This window comes from Lissotriton helveticus, chromosome 2_1, assembly GCF_964261635.1.
Source record: "Lissotriton helveticus chromosome 2_1, aLisHel1.1, whole genome shotgun sequence".
Lineage (NCBI taxonomy): Eukaryota > Metazoa > Chordata > Amphibia > Caudata > Salamandridae > Lissotriton > Lissotriton helveticus.
Window position 1 is genome coordinate 202826009 of NC_136059.1, and position 24669 is coordinate 202850677.

A 24669-nucleotide genomic window follows, 5' to 3' on the forward strand; every position below is an offset into this window, starting at 1 on the left:
ACGGAAGTCCTCATCCTGGGACCATCGCCCTCCGCCTGGGACGACTCCTGGTGGCCCCCCGCCCTGGGCACCACTCCCAAGCCAACAGACCACGCACGCAACCTGGGCTTCATCCTGGTCTCCTCCCTCTCGATGACCAGACAAGTCAACGCCGTCTCCTCATCATGCTTAAACACCCTACGCATGCTCCGCAAGATCTTCCGCTGGATCCCGACCGAAACCTGGAAGACGGTCACCCAGGCACTCGTCACCAGCCGACTGGTGCACATCAACATATGGCAATATGAAAAGAGTGAATAAGATCAAAACACACAATGCATATACATGTAGCAAAATAGAATATTATAGCAAAAACAAACAACATATATTTACTACATTTCCTTTGGAGATGTCTTTTCCAGGAGGTCAGACCACAAGACTTAAGAGAAGACAGCAGGCAACCCCACAGGCAAACCAGATACAGCAGAGACAGAGGTTGGTAGAGTAGAGACAGAGGTGGGCAAAGCAGGTTCAGGATAAAGGCAAATCACTACTCAGAGGTTAAAGCAAAAAACAGAAGTTCGCAAATGGGCATTAAAGAGGCTGGATGTGACTTAGCATCACTGACTTCCAAGTTGCTGGTGTGTGGTGGGTCCAAAATGGCAGCCACATGCCACGGAAGGAGCGTCAATGGGCAACAGAATGGCCACTTGTTCACAGGATGCCACCACTGCCTCATTGACCACACAAAGGAGCGCTCCCAATTGGTGGGATGCTAACGTAGGTGATTTAAATATCGCTGCTTTAGATTAGAACATTTTAACAAGTATTTCTTATCATAACTAGAAAATGCATAGCCTGACATTTAAAAAGACATGAGTCAACCGAGTTTGGAAGCTGTAGCCAGCCTTTCATACCTTCATCATCTGTATCATCTTCAAGGTCAGCAAGCGTGGGAGCATTGGGCAAAGTATAGATTGCAGGCTCCCCAAGTCGGCTTAACCTTGAGATACTGTTGATCACCATGGAGCCCAACTGCATAGGGTTACCTGTGATTTAAAAAGAGATTAAATTACCGCTCATTCTGATATCCGGCTCCACATACATAGTGTAGCTTGATTCAAAGAACTCGTTGTGCTTATGAACCTGTGCCAGGAACTAGCTACTATTATTGCTACCCAAAGGATCAGTGTATGTTACCACTTGGATGCTGAAATCCAAAAGAATGCTTAATTACCATCAGCCAAAGCCGATAGATCAATGAGCTATAGTAATGAATGCAATGACTCATTTGCCAGCAGCATCACATATTCACTCTGTCTTGCAATATACTTATACAATACTCTTAAGAATTTCCATAGGAGCAAATCTTAAAATGTCTGAAGCACATTTGAGAGGCATGGTGCATCTAGAAGATATGAGTAAACTTTTACAAATGTTGGCATATTAGACTTTGAAAGATGCTGTGAACATCTCAGATCTTCCAGTCTGGTAAATTATTTTGAATTGGATCCTCCATGTCTTTTCTCTGTGTTCATGCAGTTAATTTGATCAACAGTAAAGATTATCTCTGTGTTCATTTTGATAATTTTTAGTTCTTACCCTCTCTCTTTCAAAACTATCTGGAATTAATTGATCTAGTGGAAAAAGATTCTCTAAAAAGCTTACTATTACTATAAAGATCCCTATAAGCATCAAACCCTCCACTCACTACTGATGTCTCTCCAACCACATTTAGAACTTTTTTGTCATGCAAAGTTGCAGCAAAGCTAATGGTAACTCATGAGATGGAGGGGTGGTGTTATGATGGATGGACAGCAAGTACTAAAAGTATGACATTTCCTATTTAAGTAAGGTTTGTTTCCTTGGTCGTCCTTATCGTCCTTTTTCCACACTGGTTATGTATCAGATTTCAGCATTTTAACACATGGAGACTGGGAGATGCATATTGCTCCTAGTCGTCAATCAAGCAGGTTGGGTAAAACTTTCTGGCGATAAGCTGTATCCATTATTGAACATACACCCAGACAATAGAGTTTGCAAAAGCATTCATGATGCAGCCCTACCTACATCTGCAATGGGAACATGCCTTTGGAGCACCACCGATGTTGCTTTTGCTCTAGTGGAATGTACATGAAGTCTATGAAGACTGGAACTCTTATAATGGGGAAGATTTCTGAAATGCAAGAGACTATCCACCAGAAAGAATGTGTTTTTCTGACTAATTGCCTAGTGAAAGAACAGTATATGTCAGATATGGCCTTTACAACATGGCTCGATCCACGATGTGCCTTTAAAACATGGTCTGAACCACAACTGTGTCTTTACAATGCATTCCTTTACCGCGCAAGTCGTTACAAAGACTTGCCTTAGGGAAAGCATTGTTGGGCAGATGTACTTTAAGTACAACACTTTCCATACTTTTGCGCAGACTAGAGTTGGAATAGTAAATTATACTATTCCAAAGTCCATCGCTTTCCCAAAGGCAAGCCGTTGTAATGACTTGCTTGGTAAAGGAATGCGTTGTAAAGACTCATTAGTGTTTCAGACGGCGTTGTAAAGGCATGTGTGGTAAATGCATGCAGGGTTTGAACATGCAACTGTCACAAACAGATGCTCAGAGAACCTGACGTTTTTTTGGCCACAAACTAACAATCTCTAGATTCTGTGATACTGCCTCATTCTAACATGCATGGATGTAGACTGAAAGAACAAAATACTCTCTTGATTTGTGTGAAACGCAGAATAACAGAAAGAACCATTCAAAAAATGTATCCCTTTGTAAGAGAATATGTGGTTCTTCAAATGAAAGAGCCTAATGCTTCCAAGACTTCATGGCAGAGGTGATCAGTATCAAGTAAGCCATCCTCCATGTCAACAAATCCTTCACATGAAGCCACAGACGCATATCGGGTGCGATTTAAATGGTCAAGACAAAATCTAAATTCATGGAGAAGCATGCTCCTTAACTAAGATTGGAGATACAAGGGATTCTGAAAATGAGGCTTCACAGTTTCATTTTAAGGATATAGAGGTCATTGGGAGTATCCAAATAAGTACCAAAGGCTGGAAAAATGTGCCCACTAGCATCCATCTAAATAGGCAATGAAACCTACAACACTGTTTAGCGAACACTTCAGAGTGTGTTAATTCCTTTCCAGAGTCCACTGACAGAATCGTAGCCACTTATTTTTATAGGGTTTCCTGGGTAAATGCTTTTTAGCCACATACATAACAGCAATATTTTCATTGGAAAAGCACAAATTAAAGTAAGCTAGCTTTTAAGGCCCTCAAGTTCATCAGTAAAAGGGAGAGGTGAACGAAGAATCAAATCTCCCTGCCGAGGATCCAGATTCTATTCTGCAAGAAAGTAAGACATCCATGAACCAACCATGATGCAATTGAAAAGGAAGTGTCAATATCAACCAGAAAGTGAAGAACTTCTTGATTTTCATTAGAGCATCTTCCAAGGATTTTTCCCAGCTCCAGCTGAGATGCAAAAACCTGACCCAAAAAGTAATTTCTCATGGCAAAAGGCCTATTTGCAAATAACCAAAGGTGAAAAAAGATATTAACCTCTTAGAAAGTCAGTTTCCAATTTCATCTTCCTCAGAAGATAAGACACCACAGAGAAAATGTCTGTAAAGAGTTTCAACTTTGCAGCAAGGTTTTCTGGTCTGATCACTTTCTGGTGCCTATCTCACTCAATTTTAGACTAAATCAGAAAGACCTACAAAAATCATCAATCTAGCTTGGCATAACATTTCTGACGTGCTTTTCTTAAAGAACTTGCAATCTTCTCTTGCATCTTTAACACGCTCTCTCGATACTGATGTGATGCATTGTAATGACTGGATAACCAATGCTCTTGATCACATTGCTCTGCTACAATATCATGTAGCAAGAAGGTCGGCTGCCCTCTAGTCGTTCCTTCCTGTAAGAGGTAAAGAGTCGCTGTAAAATTTGGGAGAGTAAGTGGCGAAATTCTCATAGTACTGATGCAAATATTAAATATAAATTAGCATTAAAAAACGTTCGTAAATCTATTTGAAAAACGAAGAGATAATATTTCTCTTCTCAAATTGCAACAGCTTTTAACTCCTCTCATGAATAGTCTAAAATTGTTCAATCTTTTTTATACTCGGAGGCAACGAAAAACTATATGTTTCCATCAGTTAAATTCTGCAATGACTTATCTCAGTTTTTCTATGAGAAGATTCAATATATTTATTTGAAGTTTCCTGTGGAGACACATGTATCAGTCTCTTAGAGCAGCTGTTAGACTTCAGCCCTCAATAACTTAATTTTGACCCTATATCAGTTGATGATTTAACAAAGGAACTTGCTAAATGAAAATCTGGATCTCCTGGCGATCAATGTCTGCTATTCATTTAAAATCTTGCCTCGTCTATTATTATACCACTACACAATAACATGGTAAATAATTTCCTGGAATCCTAGCTTTTCCCCTCTTGTTGGAAACAGGCGTTTCTGCTTCCACTATTAAGGAAGCAAAAGGCTAATCCTGCAATACTAAGCAACTTTAGACCAATTTTGCTACTGCTACAATTCTGGAGAAATTGGTTAACAGGCAGTAAACGCAGTTCTTGGATTCCCAATCTGGTGTCCAACAGGGATTTAGGGCCATATGTATCAAGGAACCAATATGCGATTCTGTAATAGCGATTTTTAAGAAATCGCTATTTCAGAATCGCAAATTGGTATGTATCAAGAAAATCGCAATTTTTTAGCGATTTCTTAAATATTCCTTAATTGCGAATTCGCAAATTGCGAATTCGCAATTAAGGAATACTTTCCCATTCATTTCTATGGGCCAGGAGGCCCATAGGAAGGAATAGGAATTTTTTCGCAATTTGCGATTCACAATTTGCTAATCGCAAATTGAGAATAATTTCAAGGGTGCAGGGGTGTCCAAAGGACACCCTGTTGCACCCCTGAAATAAGCATAGGTGCACATGTGGTGCACATACATGCCCTAAGGGCATGTATGTGCGTCACATGGCACTTTGAAAAATGCAAAAATGTGCATTTTTCAAGGAATTTGCAACTTACCACCAACTAGACGTTGGCGGTAATTTGCAAATTCTTTAAGGCCATTTAGCAAATTTTTTGGGCTTCTTACATTGCATATAAGGAATCGCAAAATTTGCGATTTCTTAAATGCAATCGCAAAATAAGGAATCGTAAATTTTGCGATTCCTTATTTTGCATGCAGATTTGTGTGATACATACCATTTTGCGAAAATGCGTTCGCAAAGGCCGAATTTCTGCGAATTTCCGCTTTTGCGAACGCATTTGGGCATGATACAAATGGCCCTCAGTACTGAATCCACCTTGTTGGAAGTTACAGAATTCGCTAAGGGAATCTTGAACAGGGATGTTTGGCCATCGTAGTCTAGCTTGATCTATCAGCCGCATTTGATACTCTCTCACATTCGCTCCTTCTGGATAGAGTCAAAATGGCTGGTATTCAAGGTCAGGCTTATGCTTGGCAAAAATCTTTCCTTAAGGGTAAATCTCAGCCATTGTATCTTCATCCACTTACGTCTAATTTGAAACTACTTGGTTATGGAGTTCCGCAGAGCTCAGCCTTGATCCTTAGTCTAATTTATAACTGGAACCTCTGGTAATAGAATCTTGGAACATTCAACTAATATCTTATGTAGATGACACCCAACTTTTCCTGTTCTTACAGGAACATAAAGATGAGACCCTTTAAGCAATGCCTATGTGTAGTGGGAGGGGTTTGATGAACTAAAATGTCCTTTAATTATACTCAGACATAACTGAAATTCTCTTCTTTGGGTCTAAGTGCTTGCCTTATCCAAGCAGTTGAAGGCCGGATAAACTCATCCCTCCTACGGCCCCTGGAAATAACATTTGATTATAATCCTTTCTAACCCAAATTCAACACTTTCTGCTGTGAGGTTCGCGAAACTTAAATCGCTCAAATAAATACTGCATTTGTTTCCTGAATATACACAAAAAACTATTGGTCACATGGTTGTAACTTCTAGACTGGACTATGGTAATAGTCTATATCCGGTTCAAAGGCTACAGATTATACAGAATGCTGCAGCAAGACTGATCTTGAAAATTCCAAGTAGGCACCCAGTTTCTAATCATTTGAAACTCCTACACTGACTGTAAGTAGTTAAACCCATCCAATTTAAAGTGCTCATTTTTGCGTTATGTTAAATACACGTTAGGTCTTTAAGATCTCATTAGTTCAGGTTGTTTCAAGTTCCGAAAATTCCTAAAACTAGAAAAGGTGGCAGAACTTTCACATTTCTTATGGCTAAACTATGGGACTCACCTCTTATTAGTTTACGTTTGACCCCCTCGGAGTCCATCTTCAAAAAGAAGCAAAAGACTTTCCTCTTTTATGAAGGTTAGTGCAAATAATATCCTGATCTCCAGGTGACTGGTGTGCTGGTGTTTGTTCTGGACATTCCAAAGATATACTGGGACAAAGAAAGTGACCGTAAAGTTTTGATTCTAGCCTGAAAATGGACAAGTCAACAAGTTGGCCCTTTAATGCTCATAGGTGAACAGAGTAACAGATGAATGGCACGATTATCTTCATTATGGTTCGAGAAAATGAACAGTTTCAAGATAACTGGCAGAGCACAAATCTCATCTGAAGCTGAGCAAAGGTTAAAACATGAAAGAAAGAAGCCATCAGACCTGAGAGTCTAGGATATTACTATGCAGCAAATTAAATGTATTCACCTATGCCGGTTTCAGGGAGATAATCGACGTCTAAGGGAGAAATACATGACCCACTGCAGAGTTTATACCCAAGTATGTAACCTCTGGGATTGAATCAGATTAAACTTTTACAGATCAATGACAAATTTTGGATTAAACATTGATAGTGGATTCTCTGAACAAGCATGTGAAGCTTGGGTTGGATGAGCTGATCGTCCAAAATGAGGAACATGAGTGTATACATTCAAGTACTTCATGATATTCCATAGACAATCTCAAGTACTGACCTTCATTGATTGGACACATGGACGTCTGCATCCTGGTTGTGGATGTTATCCCATATATGGATGGCTATAAAAAATGTCAGCTAGCACCACCCCTGAGGAAAGAGTCCACTAAGAGAAACACACTAAGGTTTTAAAGATATATTGTTGACCTGACACATTTGTTTTGGTGAATAAAATACAAGGCCTTTTTTAATTCTGAAGGTTAGCTCGTAGGTGTTTTTCCATTTCTTCAAGCAACTCTAGAAATGTTTATGTAATGAGGAGGATCATGTAGGAGGGACTGAAGGTAGGTGTATGCTATAAGGATAAGTTACTTACCTGTAATCCTAGTTCTCGTCCAGGGGTATCCTCATCAAAGTCATAAGCACTGAATATTCCCGCCCACGTGCGGGGACCCCGGAAATAATATAAAATTATATTTGTAAATCACATATAAATAGCTCCACATATATGTATGCACATATATCATTTTTTCTCACACCAATGCAGCCCCAAAATAGAGGCTAAACAATGTAAATACTCATACATACACTGCAATTAGCAAGGAAACAAAAAACACATTAGGTCAAATAGCCCTTGAACTTTGTGTTTTAATGAGCAAAAATACTCGTAAATCCTGAAAATTGCTAATAAATAGACATTGTTAGCCACTGGCTGCATGGAACAGCAATAGCATAGAAAATGAAACCATTTTCAACAAAGCTGGCACCGAGCCTTTAAGGCCGCCATGACCCCTGGCTTCCCATCATGCCTCAGGGGTGACAGGTAGGTCTGTTGTTCTTTGCATAACCCTGAAGTCAGGGTTCAACCAAAGCCATAGAAACAGACAAATCATATTTACCTGGGGAGGCGGGTGGGTGTGCTTATGTCTTTGATGAGGATACCCCTGGAAGAGAACTAGGATTACAGCTAAGTAACTTATCCTTCTCTTCCAGGGGATCCTCATCAATAGTCATAAGCACTGAACATTTGTAGCAGCCGAGTACTCAGCTGCTAAACAGATTCTGCAAGGAGGCCTGGCCTACCTGGGTATCTACTCTAGTGTCACAATCAAGACAGTAATGTCTGGTAAATGTATGGACGGACCTCCAGGTCGCCGCCTTACAGATCTCAGACATGGGCACATTATGGAGAAAAGCTGCAGTCGCCGCTCTACCCCTGGTGGAATGTGCCTTGGGAGAAAACCCCAGGGTTTTCTGAGCCAATTGATAGGAATTCTTGATACACGAAACTATCCATCTTGAAATAGAACGTTTTGAGGCTGCATAACCTGTTCTGATGGAGCCATAGTTGACAAATAGTTGATCAGACTTACGAACAGACTTGGACCTATCTAGATAACATTTTAAAACCCTTTTCAGGTCCAAAGAATGCAAAGCCATCTCAGCTGGAGTAGAGGGATTAGGGAAGAAGGTGGGCAGAGAGATGGTCTGATTTACATGAAAATCTGACACCACCTTGGGCAGAAAAGACGGGTGTGTCCTGAGTACTACTCTATTCGAGTGGAACACCATATAAGGTTCCTTGGAGCAGAGAGCCTGAATTTCGCTCACCCTACGAGCTGACGTGATAGCTACCAAAAAAAGCAGCTTTCCAGGAAATATGCTGCAAAGTAGCTTTATGAATGGGCTCGAAAGGAGGACCCATTAATTTTGACAGAACCAGGTTCAGCACCCAGGGCGGGGAAGGAGGACGCACTGGAGGGTACACTTTTTTCAACCCTTGCAGGAAGTCTTTTACAGCTGGCAGTTGGAAAAAGGAAGGCTGAGAAGGTCATCGCCTATACGCTGTTATAGCCCCTAAATGCACCTTAATAGAATTAAACTTTAAACCTGCCTTTGCCAGATATAACAAATAAGGTAGAACGACTTCTTCCTGACCCTTAATGGGATGTTGACCATTTTGCATGCACCACATATAGAAGCGCTTCCATTTACAGGCATAAGAATGTCTCGTGGAAGGCCGTCTCGCTTCCTTCAGGATGGACATGCAGTCCTGTGGCAATACTAGATGGTCGTATTGTATGACCTCAGGAGCCATGCTGTCAAACTCAGTGACGGAAGGTTGGGATGATGAATCCTCCCGTTCATTTTGGATAACAGGTCCGGCCTGCATGGCAGTCTCTTGTGAGGAGCCACTGATAGATGAAGCAGGTCCGTGTACCACCATTGTCTCGGCCAGTCGGGGGCAATGAGGATCATCGTTGTGCACAAGTGTGTCAGCTTGCTCACCACCTTCGGGATCAATGGAAGGGGTGGAAAGGCGTACACACATTCCCCTGACCAGTCTATCAAAAGGGCATTCCCTCTTGTTCCTGGAAGGTAAAACCGTGAGGCGAAGTCCTGGCTTTTGGTGTTTTCGTCATCCGCAAACAGATCCAAGATGGGACAACCCCAAGAATGAAAGATGCCTTCGAGCACCTTGTCATTTAGAACCCAGTCTTCTCTGTCTTCGAAATGCCGACTCAGCGCATCCGCTCTCACATTCTGTTCTCCTGGGAGGTGGACCGCCGTGACTGACAATTTGCGAGCCAGAAGCAATGCCAGATGCGCTGAGCCTCCAGTGACAGAGTTCGTGAGCGCGTTCCCCCCTGCTTGTTCAAGTAGTACATCGTGGTGGTGTTGTCCGTTTGTACTAATATTGATGTTTCCCGAATCGAGGGAAGGAACGCTTTGAGAGCCTGGTGGACTGTCCTCAACTCCAGCATGTTGATATGATATGTACATTCCTTGGGGGACCACAAACCTTGCACTTGGAGGTGACCCATGTGTGCCCCCCAGCCTTGTAGAGAAGCATCGGTGATCAAGGTTGTTGGACTTGGCCCGCAGGGCAGGTTCGCCCCTAAACTTTTTGCTTTATTTGTGACCCTGTGTAGTAATTTTTGGGTCTTGGCGCACTTTTTCCCTGTGTCCCAGAGTGAAAGTGCGTGCGTGTAGTATGGCTGGCCTGCCCTCCCATAGGAATGCATGGGGAATGTGTGTGCCCTGGTAGTTCCTGATGTGTGGGGAGTGCAGGCTCGAGTTTAGTATGTATGAACTCGTGAGAGCGAATGCTGCGCAATGGTATGTGCGGCTTGTGTGTGTCTAGAAGGGAAGTGCTACTTCTGGACATTGATGTATGTGTGCAGTGAGGATAGTGGAGCGTGATTGGCTGGAGCTGGCTGGCATGCCAGGCTCCAGGAAGTCTAGATGGGTCTGCCCGGTGGTGAGTGTGAGATCAGCATGAGTGATGTGTGGGAGGAGTAGATCTGTGTCCTGGATGGGCTGGGTTTTCCCCACACAATGCTGGCTCCGCCCCCCTGTGGTGTGTCTAACGACCCTAGCCTCCCCAGTGAATGAAAGGGGTGATTGGGCCATCAAGGGTACTCCCAAGCCAGCTGCAACTGGTTTCCCCCCACCCTGCACCTCCTAACAAAGGAATTCGCTGTATAAAAATGGGGCTGTGTCCCCACAGAAATTGTTCTACTTTTGGATCCTTGCCAGAGGGGGCTGTTGCTGCTGCTGGGGCCAAGAGGACCGCCACTTGGCTTGTCTCCCTACCTGGAGACCCAGTGTGCTGGCTCTGGCCCTGCCCTGCCCCTCTGCCTGCCTCCAGTCCCTGCTGGAGCTTTTGATTTTGGCTTAGAGTGCCTGGAGGCGCTCTTATTTGATTTATAGCGCTAGGCGCGCTTTCCTGATGCCCCAGCGCTCAATAGCGCTTTGCTTCTATTTTTAGCGCTAGGCGCGCTTTCTGTGGCCCCTAAGCGCTTGGGAGCGCGCTGTATGCAGCCGGTGCCTACCCGGCATCTGCCCGCCTGATTTCGCCGATTTGCGGCGCATCGCGAGTGCCTACCTCGCTTTATATTTTATTTAAGGCCGGTGCCACCCGGCATTGCCCCGTACTTGGATTTTGGAAATTACCACGAGGGAGCCCACTCCTCGGGTACTTAGAGCCCGCCTGCCTGCCTAGTACGAGCCGCCGCGCTGCCCGCGGCGACCCGGAAGTCCCGCCTCCTGACCTCCAGGGCCGCGCTGCCATTGGCGGCCCCAGAGGAAGTCAGGCGGATTACAGCAGGACGGCGCCAGGCCAAAGGAGCAGGAAGCGGCCGGCGCGTCTTCCCGAGGCTCCCGATTGAGAGGAGAGCCCCGGAGTGGCAGAGGAGCCGTCCCGCCAGCAGAACAGCCGGTGAGTGCCTGGAGAAGGGAGAGGGGCGTCGGGACACATTGTCGGTGTCCGCCCCTCCCCCGTAGCGCGACCTCGCGCCCGTGAATATTTAGAGCCCGAGAGGCTCTGGGGCACATTTGTTTGTGAGCCATAGAGGCTCCACCCGCCCGCATTGGTTCTTGCGAGCCCCGAGAGGCTCAGGGCATTACCTGTTCTCGAGTCCCCCGTGAGGGACTCCAACGTGGCATATTGATTTAGGAGCCCGAGGCTCCTGGGGGCCATTTGTTCATTGAGAGCCCGGCGAGGCTCATTGCCACAGTCATTTCTGCTTCAGGAGCCCAGGGAGGCTCAAGGGGGCAGTTATTAATTTCGAGTCCCCAGAGGGGGGACTCCAAAGTTGGTGCAAGTCCTTTGCCTAGAGCCCTGAGAGGCTCGAGGTGGCAGATTGCTTTGTGAGCCCAGAGAGGCTCCTTGCCCATTTGTTCTGGGAGTCCAGTGAGGCTCCGCAGTGCCACAGTGGTGGTTCTTGAGCCCAGAGAGGCTCCAACTTTGCCCTAACTTTCCCTGAACCAGTTGCCCAGCACTTTGTGGGCAACTGCCACGTTTAGGACCCTGACACTTGGGACACAGGGCGTCCTAGCCCCAACAAGGCCAGAGGGCCTAGGGACAGTCACAGGTGGTGACTTACGTGAGTTTGGCGCAATTGTACTTTCTATACACCTCTGAATGGGTAGTTTATTCATCATGTGTTCTCTTGTGCTGCACCTCTGAATGTGTTTTTATGCGTCATGTGCTTTGCTTTTACACCGCTGAATGTAGGTTCTGCATCATGTGTTTCCTTCCCCTGCACCTCTGAATGTGTTTTTATGCGTCATGTGCCTTTACACCTCTGAATGAATGTTATGCATTGCATCATGTGTTTTCCTCTTACACCCCTACAGGTATTATGATATGTAGGTGGTTGTTTTCTCCCTAGTACAGGTGGTGCTAGTGAGGTCCTGTTACCAGTGATTACTGGTTGTGTGCTCTATTTTCATATTGTGTGCTACAGTGATTTTTATTTCTACAAAGTTCTAAAAGTGCTGATACCCCTGACAGTGGTCCAAGTGGCCCTGTCCTGTACAAATATCCCTTGTAAATTCCGCCCGTGCCTGTTGGCACAGTGTAACAAGATGTGTGTTTTATCTGATGTATATTTATTATAATACAAAGGCTATTTTTATATAACCTTGTGTGGAGTTTTCCTTTGTGGTGGGCCTTTGGTTGTTGTTGCTGGGGTGCATGCGCAAATACTTAACTTACATTGCCTCCAAGTTTAGCCTTGCTGCTCGCGCCACGTTACCTAGAGGGTGAGTAGGGGTTATCTTGGCGTGTAACTCCCTTGCCCTGACTTGGGTGTGGTGGTCTCTGACTGACTTTGGCGAAAGCCCTGGCCAGCCAGGGATCCCATTTCCAACATTGGCGGCAAGCGGTGGGATAAGGATTTGTGTTTGCCTTGTACCTTAGTAGCGGCTGGCTGCACCACAAAACTCTGCATTTTAGATAACCACATTTTGGGGATTATTGTTTTGGTGAAATTCCATTGTTTCTTCTCCTGAAGAGTGTCATTTTATAATTGTGTTCAGTACATTTGTCCCCCGCCCTGCTTCCAGAGTTTGGTACCTGTGTCGCTTTTGGTCAGGTTGAGAAGTCAGGGGTGGTAGAAACTGCCTTACCGATCCGAGGGGAGGGTGTGTGTGGATGAATGGTGTGTTTTCCTGGACGCATGAGTGAGTTCTTTTTTAAGGAGAGTGTGGAAGTTTTGGAATTGTGTACTCCTACTTCAGATTGCAAGGTCCCTTGTGTTGCACGTGTCTGTGAGCATCCTGTCAAGATGGAATCTCCTTTTAACCTTTGTGGCCTGTTTAAGTACAGTGTGCATGAGTTGGTACGGTTATGTAAGGAGAGAGACATCCCAGTGAGTGAGTCAGACACCCAGTCCAAGCTTAGGGATAACATGATCCTGTGGCAGAAGAGTGACTGGGAGCGTGAGCACAGAGAGAGAGAGAGGGCCCGGGCCGCACACCAGGAGGGTGGTGGGTCTGAGGGGAGCCCTGAAGAGTCTGATGTGGAGAGTGAGTTTGACAGTGGATGGGCGCCAGCAGAGAGTGAGTACCCCCTAGATAGGGAGTCCCTTGCTGGGTCCAGTGTCAGATGTAGCACCCCATCCCTTTCCCTGTCCCCAGAGGAGTGGGTGGATAGGAGAGAAGAGAGGGAGCACCAGCTGGCCATGGAGAAGCTCCGGTTAGAGTATGCCAGAGAGATGGCGCAGCTGGGTGTGAATGAGCGGACTGCAGAGGCTGAGAGGGCCTTGGCCAGGGAGAAGATAGCCCTAGAGTGTAGGTTATCCCCTGAGCGCAGTCTTAATTTTCTGGATCCCCCAGGGAGGGTTGAGTCCAGTGGTGGCAGCTATTTAAATCTCAGTCTAGAAAGTCCCAGTTCCCAGAGTATGGTTCCTGTTTCCCCAGAGGAGGAGAATAGGTTGAGGTTTAGGAACCTTAGGAAACCGTCTCATCAGTCTTGGGAAGACTTTGAGGATGACTGTTGTGGAGCCCTGTGTGATTGGGTACGGGAGCCCACGAAATGTGATTGGCACATATTGTTCGATATGTTTCTCAGAGAGCAGTTGCTCAGTTGTTGTTCACCAGGGTTGCGCCAACACCTGTTGGGGTGTGGATTGTCTGAACCATGTGAGCTTGCAGAGGAAGCAGACCGCTGGGAAGGTACCAGGGGTTATGTAGAGTCATTAGGGAGTGACTCCAAAAGTAGTGGGTCAGGGATCTTCCAGCCCAGCGTGGTGGAAGAGGCTCAGTGTAGCCCAGCTAGGTCTCAGTATAGTGAGAAGGGTGTAGGGGCTGACTACCTGGCTCAGTGGAGCAGGAGTCAGTGGGTGGCTGAGAGCCCCCCAAGGCCCGAAGCCCTGTCTCAGAACCTGGGTGGTTTCTTGAGGGAACACCAGGTTGGGGACCTAGGCTGTCCTGTTAGCCCATTTGAGGAGGATCTCCTAGTGAGTAGAGGACCTGGAGCGTCTGTAACCAGAGCTCCTGTGGTTCTAGAGGCTGGCAGTACCGCTCCGGTAGGGAGGGTACAGGAGTCCAGCGTGAGGAGTGATTGGGGGATGAGTTTCCCAGTGGATGCACCAGTGGACCAGAGACTAGCCAGTTGGGCTAGATCTTCTTGGAGGGACCCGGGTGGTGCCACTTCTGGTCTGGGGGATCGTCACGCACTGTCAGGTGGACAGAGGGCGGGAGATCTGCGCCAGACAGACAGTCACACAACAGATGTGTCAGTTGTTAGCCTCAGGGGGATTGTGTGTGAGTCCCCAGAAGTCCTGGAGTGCCGGGCAATTGTTCCACCAAAGGTTTTAGACCGGAGGTTGGATGGCCAGGTTCAGGATCAGCCTGACCTGAAGGGTAGGATGACTGTAACCAGTGTCCTGACCGGTTCTTCTTCCAGAGGAACTTCTCCAGGTGGGAGAGGGCAGACCTCTGGAAGGGGGTGCAGAGGGTGGGAGAGCCCCCCTCTGACCCCGGTGCAACCTGAGGGGTTAAACCCTAGGTTGGAATGGCGTTCTAGGTGTCCCCCTCGCACGGGGAGGAGGAACCCTAAAAGAAGAGGTAAGGGGAGGAGCGCCTTCCCTGAGACTCCTGGTCCACCTGAGGTTGTAGACCCTAGGCTGGAGAACCAGTGGCAGTCTAGCCCGGTCTTGCAGACAGGAGGAGTGGAGAATGGCTACTATGGGCCTGGGGTTACTACCCCCCACTTCATGAGTAGGCAGGAACCAGTGGCACCTGGGTGGCCTAGGGCCTGGTCCTGGCCGCAAACAGCTGAGGAGTACCAGTGGGGTAGCCCAGCTGGTCCTTACGGTAGCTTTAGAAGGAACCCTAGGGGTTCACCGTGGCATAGAACAGGAGGGTGTCCCGGCAGTGGCGGGCCTGCGTCCGTGTTCTATCGCCCCAAGCAGGGAAGTCCATCACGGTGGTGATTGTTCTCCCCTGCGTTTTGGCTGGAAGGGGGTTGTGTTGGACTTGGCCCGCAGGGCAGGTTCGCCCCTAAACTTTTTGCTTTATTTGTGACCCTGTGTAGTGATTTTTGGGTCTTGGCGCACTTTTTCCCTGTGTCCCAGAGTGAAAGTGCGTGCGTGTAGTATGGCTGGCCTGCCCTCCCATAGGAATGCATGGGGAATGTGTGTGCCCTGGTAGTTCCTGATGTGTGGGGAGTGCAGGCTCGAGTTTAGTATGTATGAACTCGTGAGAGCGAATGCTGCGCAATGGTATGTGCGGCTTGTGTGTGTCTAGAAGGGAAGTGCTACTTCTGGACATTGATGTATGTGTGCAGTGAGGATAGTGGAGCGTGATTGGCTGGAGCTGGCTGGCATGCCAGGCTCCAGGAAGTCTGGATGGGTCTGCCCGGTGGTGAGTGTGAGATCAGCATGAGTGATGTGTGGGAGGAGTAGATCTGTGTCCTGGATGGGCTGGGTTTTCCCCACACAATGCTGGCTCCGCCCCCCTGTGGTGTGTCTAACGACCCTAGCCTCCCCAGTGAATGAAAGGGGTGATTGGGCCATCAAGGGTACTCCCAAGCCAGCTGCAACTGGTTTCCCCCCACCCTGCACCTCCTAACAAAGGAATTCGCTGTATAAAAATGGGGCTGTGTCCCCACAGAAATTGTTCTACTTTTGGATCCTTGCCAGAGGGGGCTGTTGCTGCTGCTGGGGCCAAGAGGACCGCCACTTGGCTTGTCTCCCTACCTGGAGACCCAGTGTGCTGGCTCTGGCCCTGCCCTGCCCCTCTGCCTGCCTCCAGTCCCTGCTGGAGCTTTTGATTTTGGCTTAGAGTGCCTGGAGGCGCTCTTATTTGATTTATAGCGCTAGGCGCGCTTTCCTGATGCCCCAGCGCTCAATAGCGCTTTGCTTCTATTTTTAGCGCTAGGCGCGCTTTCTGTGGCCCCTAAGCGCTTGGGAGCGCGCTGTATGCAGCCGGTGCCTACCCGGCATCTGCCCGCCTGATTTCGCCGATTTGCGGCGCATCGCGAGTGCCTACCTCGCTTTATATTTTATTTAAGGCCGGTGCCACCCGGCATTGCCCCGTACTTGGATTTTGGAAATTACCACGAGGGAGCCCACTCCTCGGGTACTTAGAGCCCGCCTGCCTGCCTAGTACGAGCCGCCGCGCTGCCCGCGGCGACCCGGAAGTCCCGCCTCCTGACCTCCAGGGCCGCGCTGCCATTGGCGGCCCCAGAGGAAGTCAGGCGGATTACAGCAGGACGGCGCCAGGCCAAAGGAGCAGGAAGCGGCCGGCGCGTCTTTCCGAGGCTCCCGATTGAGAGGAGAGCCCCGGAGTGGCAGAGGAGCCGTCCCGCCAGCAGAACAGCCGGTGAGTGCCTGGAGAAGGGAGAGGGGCGTCGGGACACATTGTCGGTGTCCGCCCCTCCCCCGTAGCGCGACCTCGCGCCCGTGAATATTTAGAGCCCGAGAGGCTCTGGGGCACATTTGTTTGTGAGCCATAGAGGCTCCACCCGCCCGCATTGGTTCTTGCGAGCCCCGAGAGGCTCAGGGCATTACCTGTTCTCGAGTCCCCCGTGAGGGACTCCAACGTGGCATATTGATTTAGGAGCCCGAGGCTCCTGGGGGCCATTTGTTCATTGAGAGCCCGGCGAGGCTCATTGCCACAGTCATTTCTGCTTCAGGAGCCCAGGGAGGCTCAAGGGGGCAGTTATTAATTTCGAGTCCCCAGAGGGGGGACTCCAAAGTTGGTGCAAGTCCTTTGCCTAGAGCCCTGAGAGGCTCGAGGTGGCAGATTGCTTTGTGAGCCCAGAGAGGCTCCTTGCCCATTTGTTCTGGGAGTCCAGTGAGGCTCCGCAGTGCCACAGTGGTGGTTCTTGAGCCCAGAGAGGCTCCAACTTTGCCCTAACTTTCCCTGAACCAGTTGCCCAGCACTTTGTGGGCAACTGCCACGTTTAGGACCCTGACACTTGGGACACAGGGCGTCCTAGCCCCAACAAGGCCAGAGGGCCTAGGGACAGTCACAGGTGGTGACTTACGTGAGTTTGGCGCAATTGTACTTTCTATACACCTCTGAATGGGTAGTTTATTCATCATGTGTTCTCTTGTGCTGCACCTCTGAATGTGTTTTTATGCGTCATGTGCTTTGCTTTTACACCGCTGAATGTAGGTTCTGCATCATGTGTTTCCTTCCCCTGCACCTCTGAATGTGTTTTTATGCGTCATGTGCCTTTACACCTCTGAATGAATGTTATGCATTGCATCATGTGTTTTCCTCTTACACCCCTACAGGTATTATGATATGTAGGTGGTTGTTTTCTCCCTAGTACAGGTGGTGCTAGTGAGGTCCTGTTACCAGTGATTACTGGTTGTGTGCTCTATTTTCATATTGTGTGCTACAGTGATTTTTATTTCTACAAAGTTCTAAAAGTGCTGATACCCCTGACAGTGGTCCAAGTGGCCCTGTCCTGTACAAATATCCCTTGTAAATTCCGCCCGTGCCTGTTGGCACAGTGTAACAAGATGTGTGTTTTATCTGATGTATATTTATTATAATACAAAGGCTATTTTTATATAACCTTGTGTGGAGTTTTCCTTTGTGGTGGGCCTTTGGTTGTTGTTGCTGGGGTGCATGCGCAAATACTTAACTTACATCGCCTCCAAGTTTAGCCTTGCTGCTCGCGCCACGTTACCTAGAGGGTGAGTAGGGGTTATCTTGGCGTGTAACTCCCTTGCCCTGACTTGGGTGTGGTGGTCTCTGACTGACTTTGGCGAAAGCCCTGGCCAGCCAGGGATCCCATTTCCAACAAAGGTCTGTGCAGGAGGAGGTTGATGGAACAGAATTCCCACCTGCATATTCTGCTTCTTTGTCCACCTTGGAATGGAAGCTCGAGCCGTTTCTGAAAGAGTAATCCGATCGTCCCAGCGAGCTGACTGTTGGTCCCACTTGTCCTCCAGATCCTGCTGAAGAGGACGCATCCGAAGCCTGGCATTCGGGACTAGAAAGATGCATGAAGCCATCGAACCTAGCAGGGAGGTAATCTTTCGCACTTTCTGAACCTTGTGGCGGAGTACCAGCTGACACTTTCGAGTTATAGAACACTGTCTCTCCTCCGAAGGAAACACTTTTCCTACTTCGGAGTCTAGAAGAGCTCCTAGGAAGTGAATCTTCTGGATGGGCTGCAAGACTGATTTGCTGAAGTTGACATGCAACCCCAACCGGTGACACAGCTGGATGCATGTTTGGAATTGGTTCCTTACCGCGTCTGGGGAAGGACCTTTCAGTAGCCAATCGTCCAGATACGGGTACACGAAGACTCCCCTGCGGCATAGAGCGGCCGCTACTACTGCAACACACTTCGTGAATACCCGGGGAGCTGACTTCAACCCGAAGGGCAGGATCTTGAATTGGTAGTGAGAGGTCCCCACCTCGAACCGCAGGAATCTTCTGTGCTTGTGGTGCACCGGGACATGGAAGTAGGCATCCTGGAGGTCCATCGAACACATCCAATCTCCCCTCCTGAGATTCGGATATATTTGGTGAAGTGCCAACATGCGGAACTTTTCTTTTTTGATATGCAGGTTGAGCGTTCTTAAGTCCAGAATGGGCCTGAATTCTGCCTTTTGCCCCTTTTTTCTGACCAAGAAATAACGGGAGTACACTCCTTTCCCCCTTTGAGCGATTGGTACTCTCTCGATGGCTGATTTTTTGAGAAGTATTGCTACTTCCTTTTTCATAATGATGAGTTGATGATGTAAGGTTGGCCTTGTAGGAACGGGTGGAGGCAGGTGTGTGAAACGAAGACAGTACCCATTCTGAAGAGTAGTGAACACCCATCGGTCTTGAGTAATGCTTTCCCACTCTGACATATGATGCGCAATGCTTCCCCCCACTGGAGTGGTCAACAGCGCTGGGGGAAGGAATGACTCATTGGAATTGTTGCCCTGGCGTTGATTTTCACCTCCTCTGGAATTACGCTTGCCTCTGAATTGGGACTTCTGTTGCCCTTGTTGGTCCTGACCCTTCTGCCAGTGAGGGGCTTGAACCCTCTGTTTGGAAGGGCCCTTGTTGTAGGAGCGGTATTTCTTTCGAAATTCTTTCTTCTTTTCAAGCTCTACGGCCTTAAGTGTCCAACTCTGACTTCTTGCGTTGCATTTCTTCATCAGTACTTGCCCCAAAGAGTGATGTTCCCAAAAAGGGCAGGTTCAAGATTCTAGCCTGAGCCTCAGGTTTTAAGGCTGTCAGGCGCAACCATAAAGACCTTAGAGCCGTTACTCCATGCACATAGCCATGCACTGCAAGGGTAGACCCATCCGCCGCGGCGCCTATGATCTGATTGGATACCTGGCTGCCCTCCAAAAGAATCTCCTCAAAATCTTTGCGGTCCTCCTGAGGGAGTTTCTCAATAGATCTTTGGAGAGAACCCCATAGGGATCTATCATACCTCCCCAGAAGGCCTTCTGCTTTAGAGACTTTGAGAAAAAAAGGCTGAGGTGTTGCAGACTCTTCTTCCCCACGAATCTTGCAATTTACTTTCCTTATCCGGAGGCACTGTGGATGAGGAAGCTACAGCACTGGATTTTTTCGCCGCCACTATGATCACGAGTCTGGTGGTGGGTCGGACCTGAGGAAAAGTGGATCCTCTTCTGGCGAGCGATACTTTTTAAGAATCCTTGCTGGGCGGTCTTTATAGTCGCTGGAGTAAGGAAGACCTCATTCAAAGGGATCTATAATCCCGGGTACCAAAGGAAGCAGAGGCTTGGGTGCCGATCTGTGAGGCAAGGTCTCAAAGATCACAGAAGTCTTAACCTGTGGAGTAGTCATGGGCACTCCCAGTTTCAAATCACCAATGCCCAAAACTTGAAAAGTAAAAATGTCATATATAGGGGATATTCTGGATGGTGGACTGTCCGTCAGAGTCAGAGAATAATCCCTATGAGAACGGGTCGGAGATGAATAAGTAGTTGGCGTTCTGCGAGACCGTCTCCTGCTCCTAGACCTCGATCTTCGCCTACTGGATCGTTCTCGGGAGCCCGATCGCTCTCTGGGTCGTTAGACTTGCTTCTCCCGATGAGCTTGCAACCTGGCTGCTGTTTCCTTGTCTGGAGCCCAGTGATGCAGAGGCCTACACCATTTCGGAGAGAGCCTGATGGAAGGAGACTTCTGGGTGTGCTCTCTCACTGGCGAACGTGCCGGAGGAGGCAGATCCGTTTGCCCATGCTGTGAACGTGCAGGAGAATGTCTGGACTTCTCACTATCCGAGGAGTAGATGCCATCTGAAGATCTTCCACGATGAGAAGACCGGTAGCCCGAAGAGAATGATGACAGGCTCACCGGAGACCCACCTCTAGGAGGGTGCCTGGAAGTAGACCTTGTGCGACTCCTAGAAGCATGCTTGCCTGACACTCTTTACCTCTTAGCCGGAGGACTCATAAGCACTGGAGAATGTTCCACCTCCGCAGCTGAAGCAGATCTTGGAGACCTCTGCTGTGGCGCTAAGGCCTGAGACTGATCCGAGGGTTGACTAACTCTCTCCTGAGTAGTTTGCCCCAAAGGCGAACTCCCCTGGGATTTTGAAGGAGAGACTTGCCTCGAAGACAGATGTTTTGACGTCGACCCACGCTGCTGTGACAACGACGGAGACCTTCCCGACGTCGAGCGCCGTGGACCAGGCGACGACGGAGGCTGCTTCGACGTCGAACGTCGATGCTGTGACGTCAACGGGGATCTTCTCGACGTCGACCGCTGATGGTGTGACGGCGACGGAGACCTTCTCGACGTCGATCGTCGGTGACTAGGCGACGACGGAGGTTGCCTCGATGTTGATCGCCGGTGACTAGGCGTCGACGGAGGATGCCTTGACGTCGAGCGCCGCTGGCCGGACGCAGACGGAGGGTGCCTCGACGTCGAACGCCGATGACTGGACGTTGACGGAGGATGCCTCGACGTCGAACACCGATGACTGGGTGTCGACGGAGGATGCCTCGACGGCGAACGCCGATGACTAGGCGTGTACGGAGGAAGCTGCGACGTCGAAGATTGGTGATGATGCTGTCTCGACGCCGAGCTCCTATGCTCCAACGGAGACCTTTCTCTCGACGCTGCACGCCCCGTCGATGGCAGCGGAGGTACCTTGCCTCTCAACGCTGAAGTCTTTGTCGTTGAAGGAAGCATCCTTGTCTTCGCCGTCGTCGACGGCCTCTTCAACGCCGATCCCGACGCCGAAGGAGAACAAGTCGGGACTTCTCTCGACGTCGATCACGTCCTGCGCCTCTTCTGCCTCTTAGGAGACCTACCTCTCTCGGAGAGACCATAAATACGAATTCTCTCCCTATCTTTGAGAGCTCTCCTGGATAAAGTCTAGAATGAATGAATGAATGAATGTGGGATTTGTATTGCGCGACTTAGCCCGGAGGCATCAAGGCGCATAAGATGGAAAACAGCTGAGTGAGATGTGAGCACAGAAGAGGGGTTACAGGTAGGCTTATGCGAAGAGCCAGGTTTTTAGACCTTTACGGAACAAGACTAGGGACGCCAGGCCCTTGAGTTCTGCAGGAAGCGAGTTCCAGAGTTTCGGGGCCAGGGAAGAAAAAGCCTTCCCTCCCCATCTGGCCCTGGCAAATCGAGGGACAGACAGAAGGTTTTTACTGGCGGAATGCAGGGCCCTGCCCGGGGTGTAGAAGGATACAAGAGACCTAATGTCTTCTGCACCAGATCCGTGAAGGGCACGGAAGGTAAGAACTAGAGCCTTGAAGTTTATCCTGGCCTGCACAGGAAGCCAGTGAAGGTTCTTTCTAATCGTGGATCCTGAGGACCGCCTAGGAGCATCAACAACGAACTTTGCTGCTGCGTTCTGGACAACTTGTAAGCGATGGACTAGTCTTTTGCTAAAGCCCAAATATAGGGCGTTACAATAGTCCAGACGAGGGGAGATGAGAGCCACCGAGACTTGTTTGCGTGCTTCCGGGGAGAGATAGTGTGTACGTTTTCTCAGAATCCTTAGGACACCACAGCAAGTAGAAACAGTCCTGTTAACTTGCTTATCAAAGGAGAGTGTGGTGTCGAGGATAACACCCAGATTACGAGCAGCAGGGGAGGGCTTGGGGCATGTTCCAAGGGCAGTGGGCGACCAGTCAGCTGACCAAACATCTTGTTTACCTCCAAAGATGAGGACCTCGGTCTTTTCCCCATTTAATTTGAGGAAATTAGAGGTCATCCAACCTGCCACTGCTTCCATACAATTCCTAAGATTAGCGGCCGTGTTCTCCACAGATTGCGAGAGGGAGACAATAATCTGGGTGTCGTCAGCGTACGACAAAACTTCCAATCCAAAAGATCTTACAAGCCTAGCAAGTGGGGCCACATATATATTAAAGAGGGTAGGGCTCAAAGATGAGCCCTGAGGGACCCCACATTGCAAAGACTTGGCAGAGGGAGAGGAAGTCGCCCAGTTTAACCCTTTGTGCACGCTGACTAAGAAAAGAAGTTAGAAGGCTCAGAGCGGGCCCATCCACTCCCATCTCACTAAGACGGGTGGCCAGAATGGTGGGAGACAGGGTGTCAAAGGCAGCTGTAAGGTCGAGCAGGATCAGAAGAGTCGTCTGACCACTGTCGACCTTAGCGCGGATGTTATTGACTACCACTGTAAGCGCTGATTCTGTGCTGTGTGCCTTCCGAAAGCCATGTTGAGAGGGGTCTAGCAGGTTGGAATTATCAAGGAAGGCACTGAGATGGTGATTGAGATGGGCCTCGAGCATCTTAGCAGGAGCAGGGAGGAGGGAAATAGGGCGGAAGTTCTTTAGTATCCCAGGGTCCATAGTGGCCTTCTTCAAGAGGGGCTTGACAATGGCCAATTTCCAAGGTGCGGGGAAAGCACCACTGGAGATTGCCAGATTCATTACTTCAAGAAGCGGGGGAAGCAAGACCTCTCTGCAATTCTTTAGAGTTTTTAAAGGGCAGGGGTCCAGGGGGGATCCTGATTTGAGGTTGTCATGGAGCTTATTGAGAGCTTCGAATGTAAGGAGAGGAAAATTGGATAGATGTCCATGAGGAACAGAAGTCGGCTCCTGCCTGGGGGATAGAACGGGGATATGATTGAGGGCTTCTAAGGTAGTATAGATGTCCACTATTTTGGCGTGAAAAAATGTGGAGATCTGATCGCAGAGCTCTTGAGATGCAACAATGGGATCAGGGTACTGAGCAGAGGATAAAGGTTCTACAGTTTTGAATAATTCTCTGGGGGAGCTGAGAGAGGTAGTAAGCTTAGTAAAATATGACTGTTTTTCAGCCAGGACTGCGGTCTTATATTCTTTAATAAGGCCTTTGTGTTTGGTCCTTTGGTCGGGGTCGCGATGGGTCCTCCAGACCCTTGTTGAAAATTAGTACGTTTTGGTGAACATTATCTGCGCCATCTTGCCTCTTCCCCTGATGCCACACTTTTGTCGTGCGCGCCCGCCATTTTTTTAAGATGCCCCGATCAGAACGAACCCTTTTGCATGCCGCTGGCCCCTGACATAGCCCTTCGCCTTCACTAAGCCTGCACGCTGACCACCCCCTGCTTGCACCTGCCTTGAGCCATAAACCCCTCTTCGGCGCTGCTCTGCCCCAGGCCCTCATCCTGTTCCCAGCGCGACACCTCCCTGCTTCCCTTTCATGATCTCCGGCCCTTAGATGCAAACCCCCTTTTTCCCCGTGTGCCCGTTTTGTCTTCCCCGTTCCCAGGCCGACACCCAGCTCTGCCGATACCATCCCTTGCCCCTCCCCGTACAATAGAAAGCTTCCCCCATCAAAGGATCCCCGGGTTGATCAAGGCCCCCACTCCATGAGATCCGATCAAACCCCCACATTCCGTGAATCGGCGGAATATCCAGCTGCGTGATACTCATCACCTGTTGTGACTAGGGTGGGGACTTCAACTGTAAATGTGTGTGGGAACGGGCTCAAAGGGAGTTCCGGGAATGTCTTTTTCATACATCAAAGCTTTAACATGAATGTGTAATCTACAATAAAGTCATAAACTTGTGTATAAGAGGCCAGGCCTCAGGGATGCAGTTAGAGCACCTCAGAACGATACCTTCTGTCCGTTTCGTTGTGTTCTCCTCCGGAGAGAATAAAAACCTTGTTTCCTGCCTTCCAGTCTCCAGCGCCTGCCTCTTCAATAGTTTAACTTCTTTGTGGGTTCAAGAGGCGACACCGCCGGGCAATACTTAAGGATCTTATATTCTGGTTGGTAGTGCCCCCCAATTAGTTTTTACAATTGGCGTCCCAAGCGTGGGGCCCATCAGCGACTCGTGGATCCAGTGGGAGAGGTCCCGACGACAGAGTGAACGACTGCAACGATCGGGAGAGCTCTTGCCCAATAGACCCTCGTCTGGCAGCCGATCATCCGAACTTCACTAGTTCCGAACAGACCTCTCTCGAGTGATCTACGGTCCTGACTGGGGACCATCAGGAGTGCCGTGAGAAATACGAGAAAAAGAGGACGA

The 24669-nt window shown here is 48.7% G+C and overlaps 1 protein-coding gene across 2 annotated transcripts in view; it reads right to left on the bottom strand.

The window, feature by feature from the left end:
• Positions 1–24669, bottom strand: part of TPGS2 (tubulin polyglutamylase complex subunit 2) — a 154426-nt gene that overhangs the window by 48412 nt on the left and 81345 nt on the right. For both annotated transcript variants that reach the window (XM_078674728.1, XM_078674727.1), the window contains exon 4: positions 897–1028. In XM_078674728.1, the coding sequence (XP_078530854.1) occupies positions 897–1028 (132 nt within the window). The remainder of the gene's footprint in view (positions 1–896; positions 1029–24669) is intronic.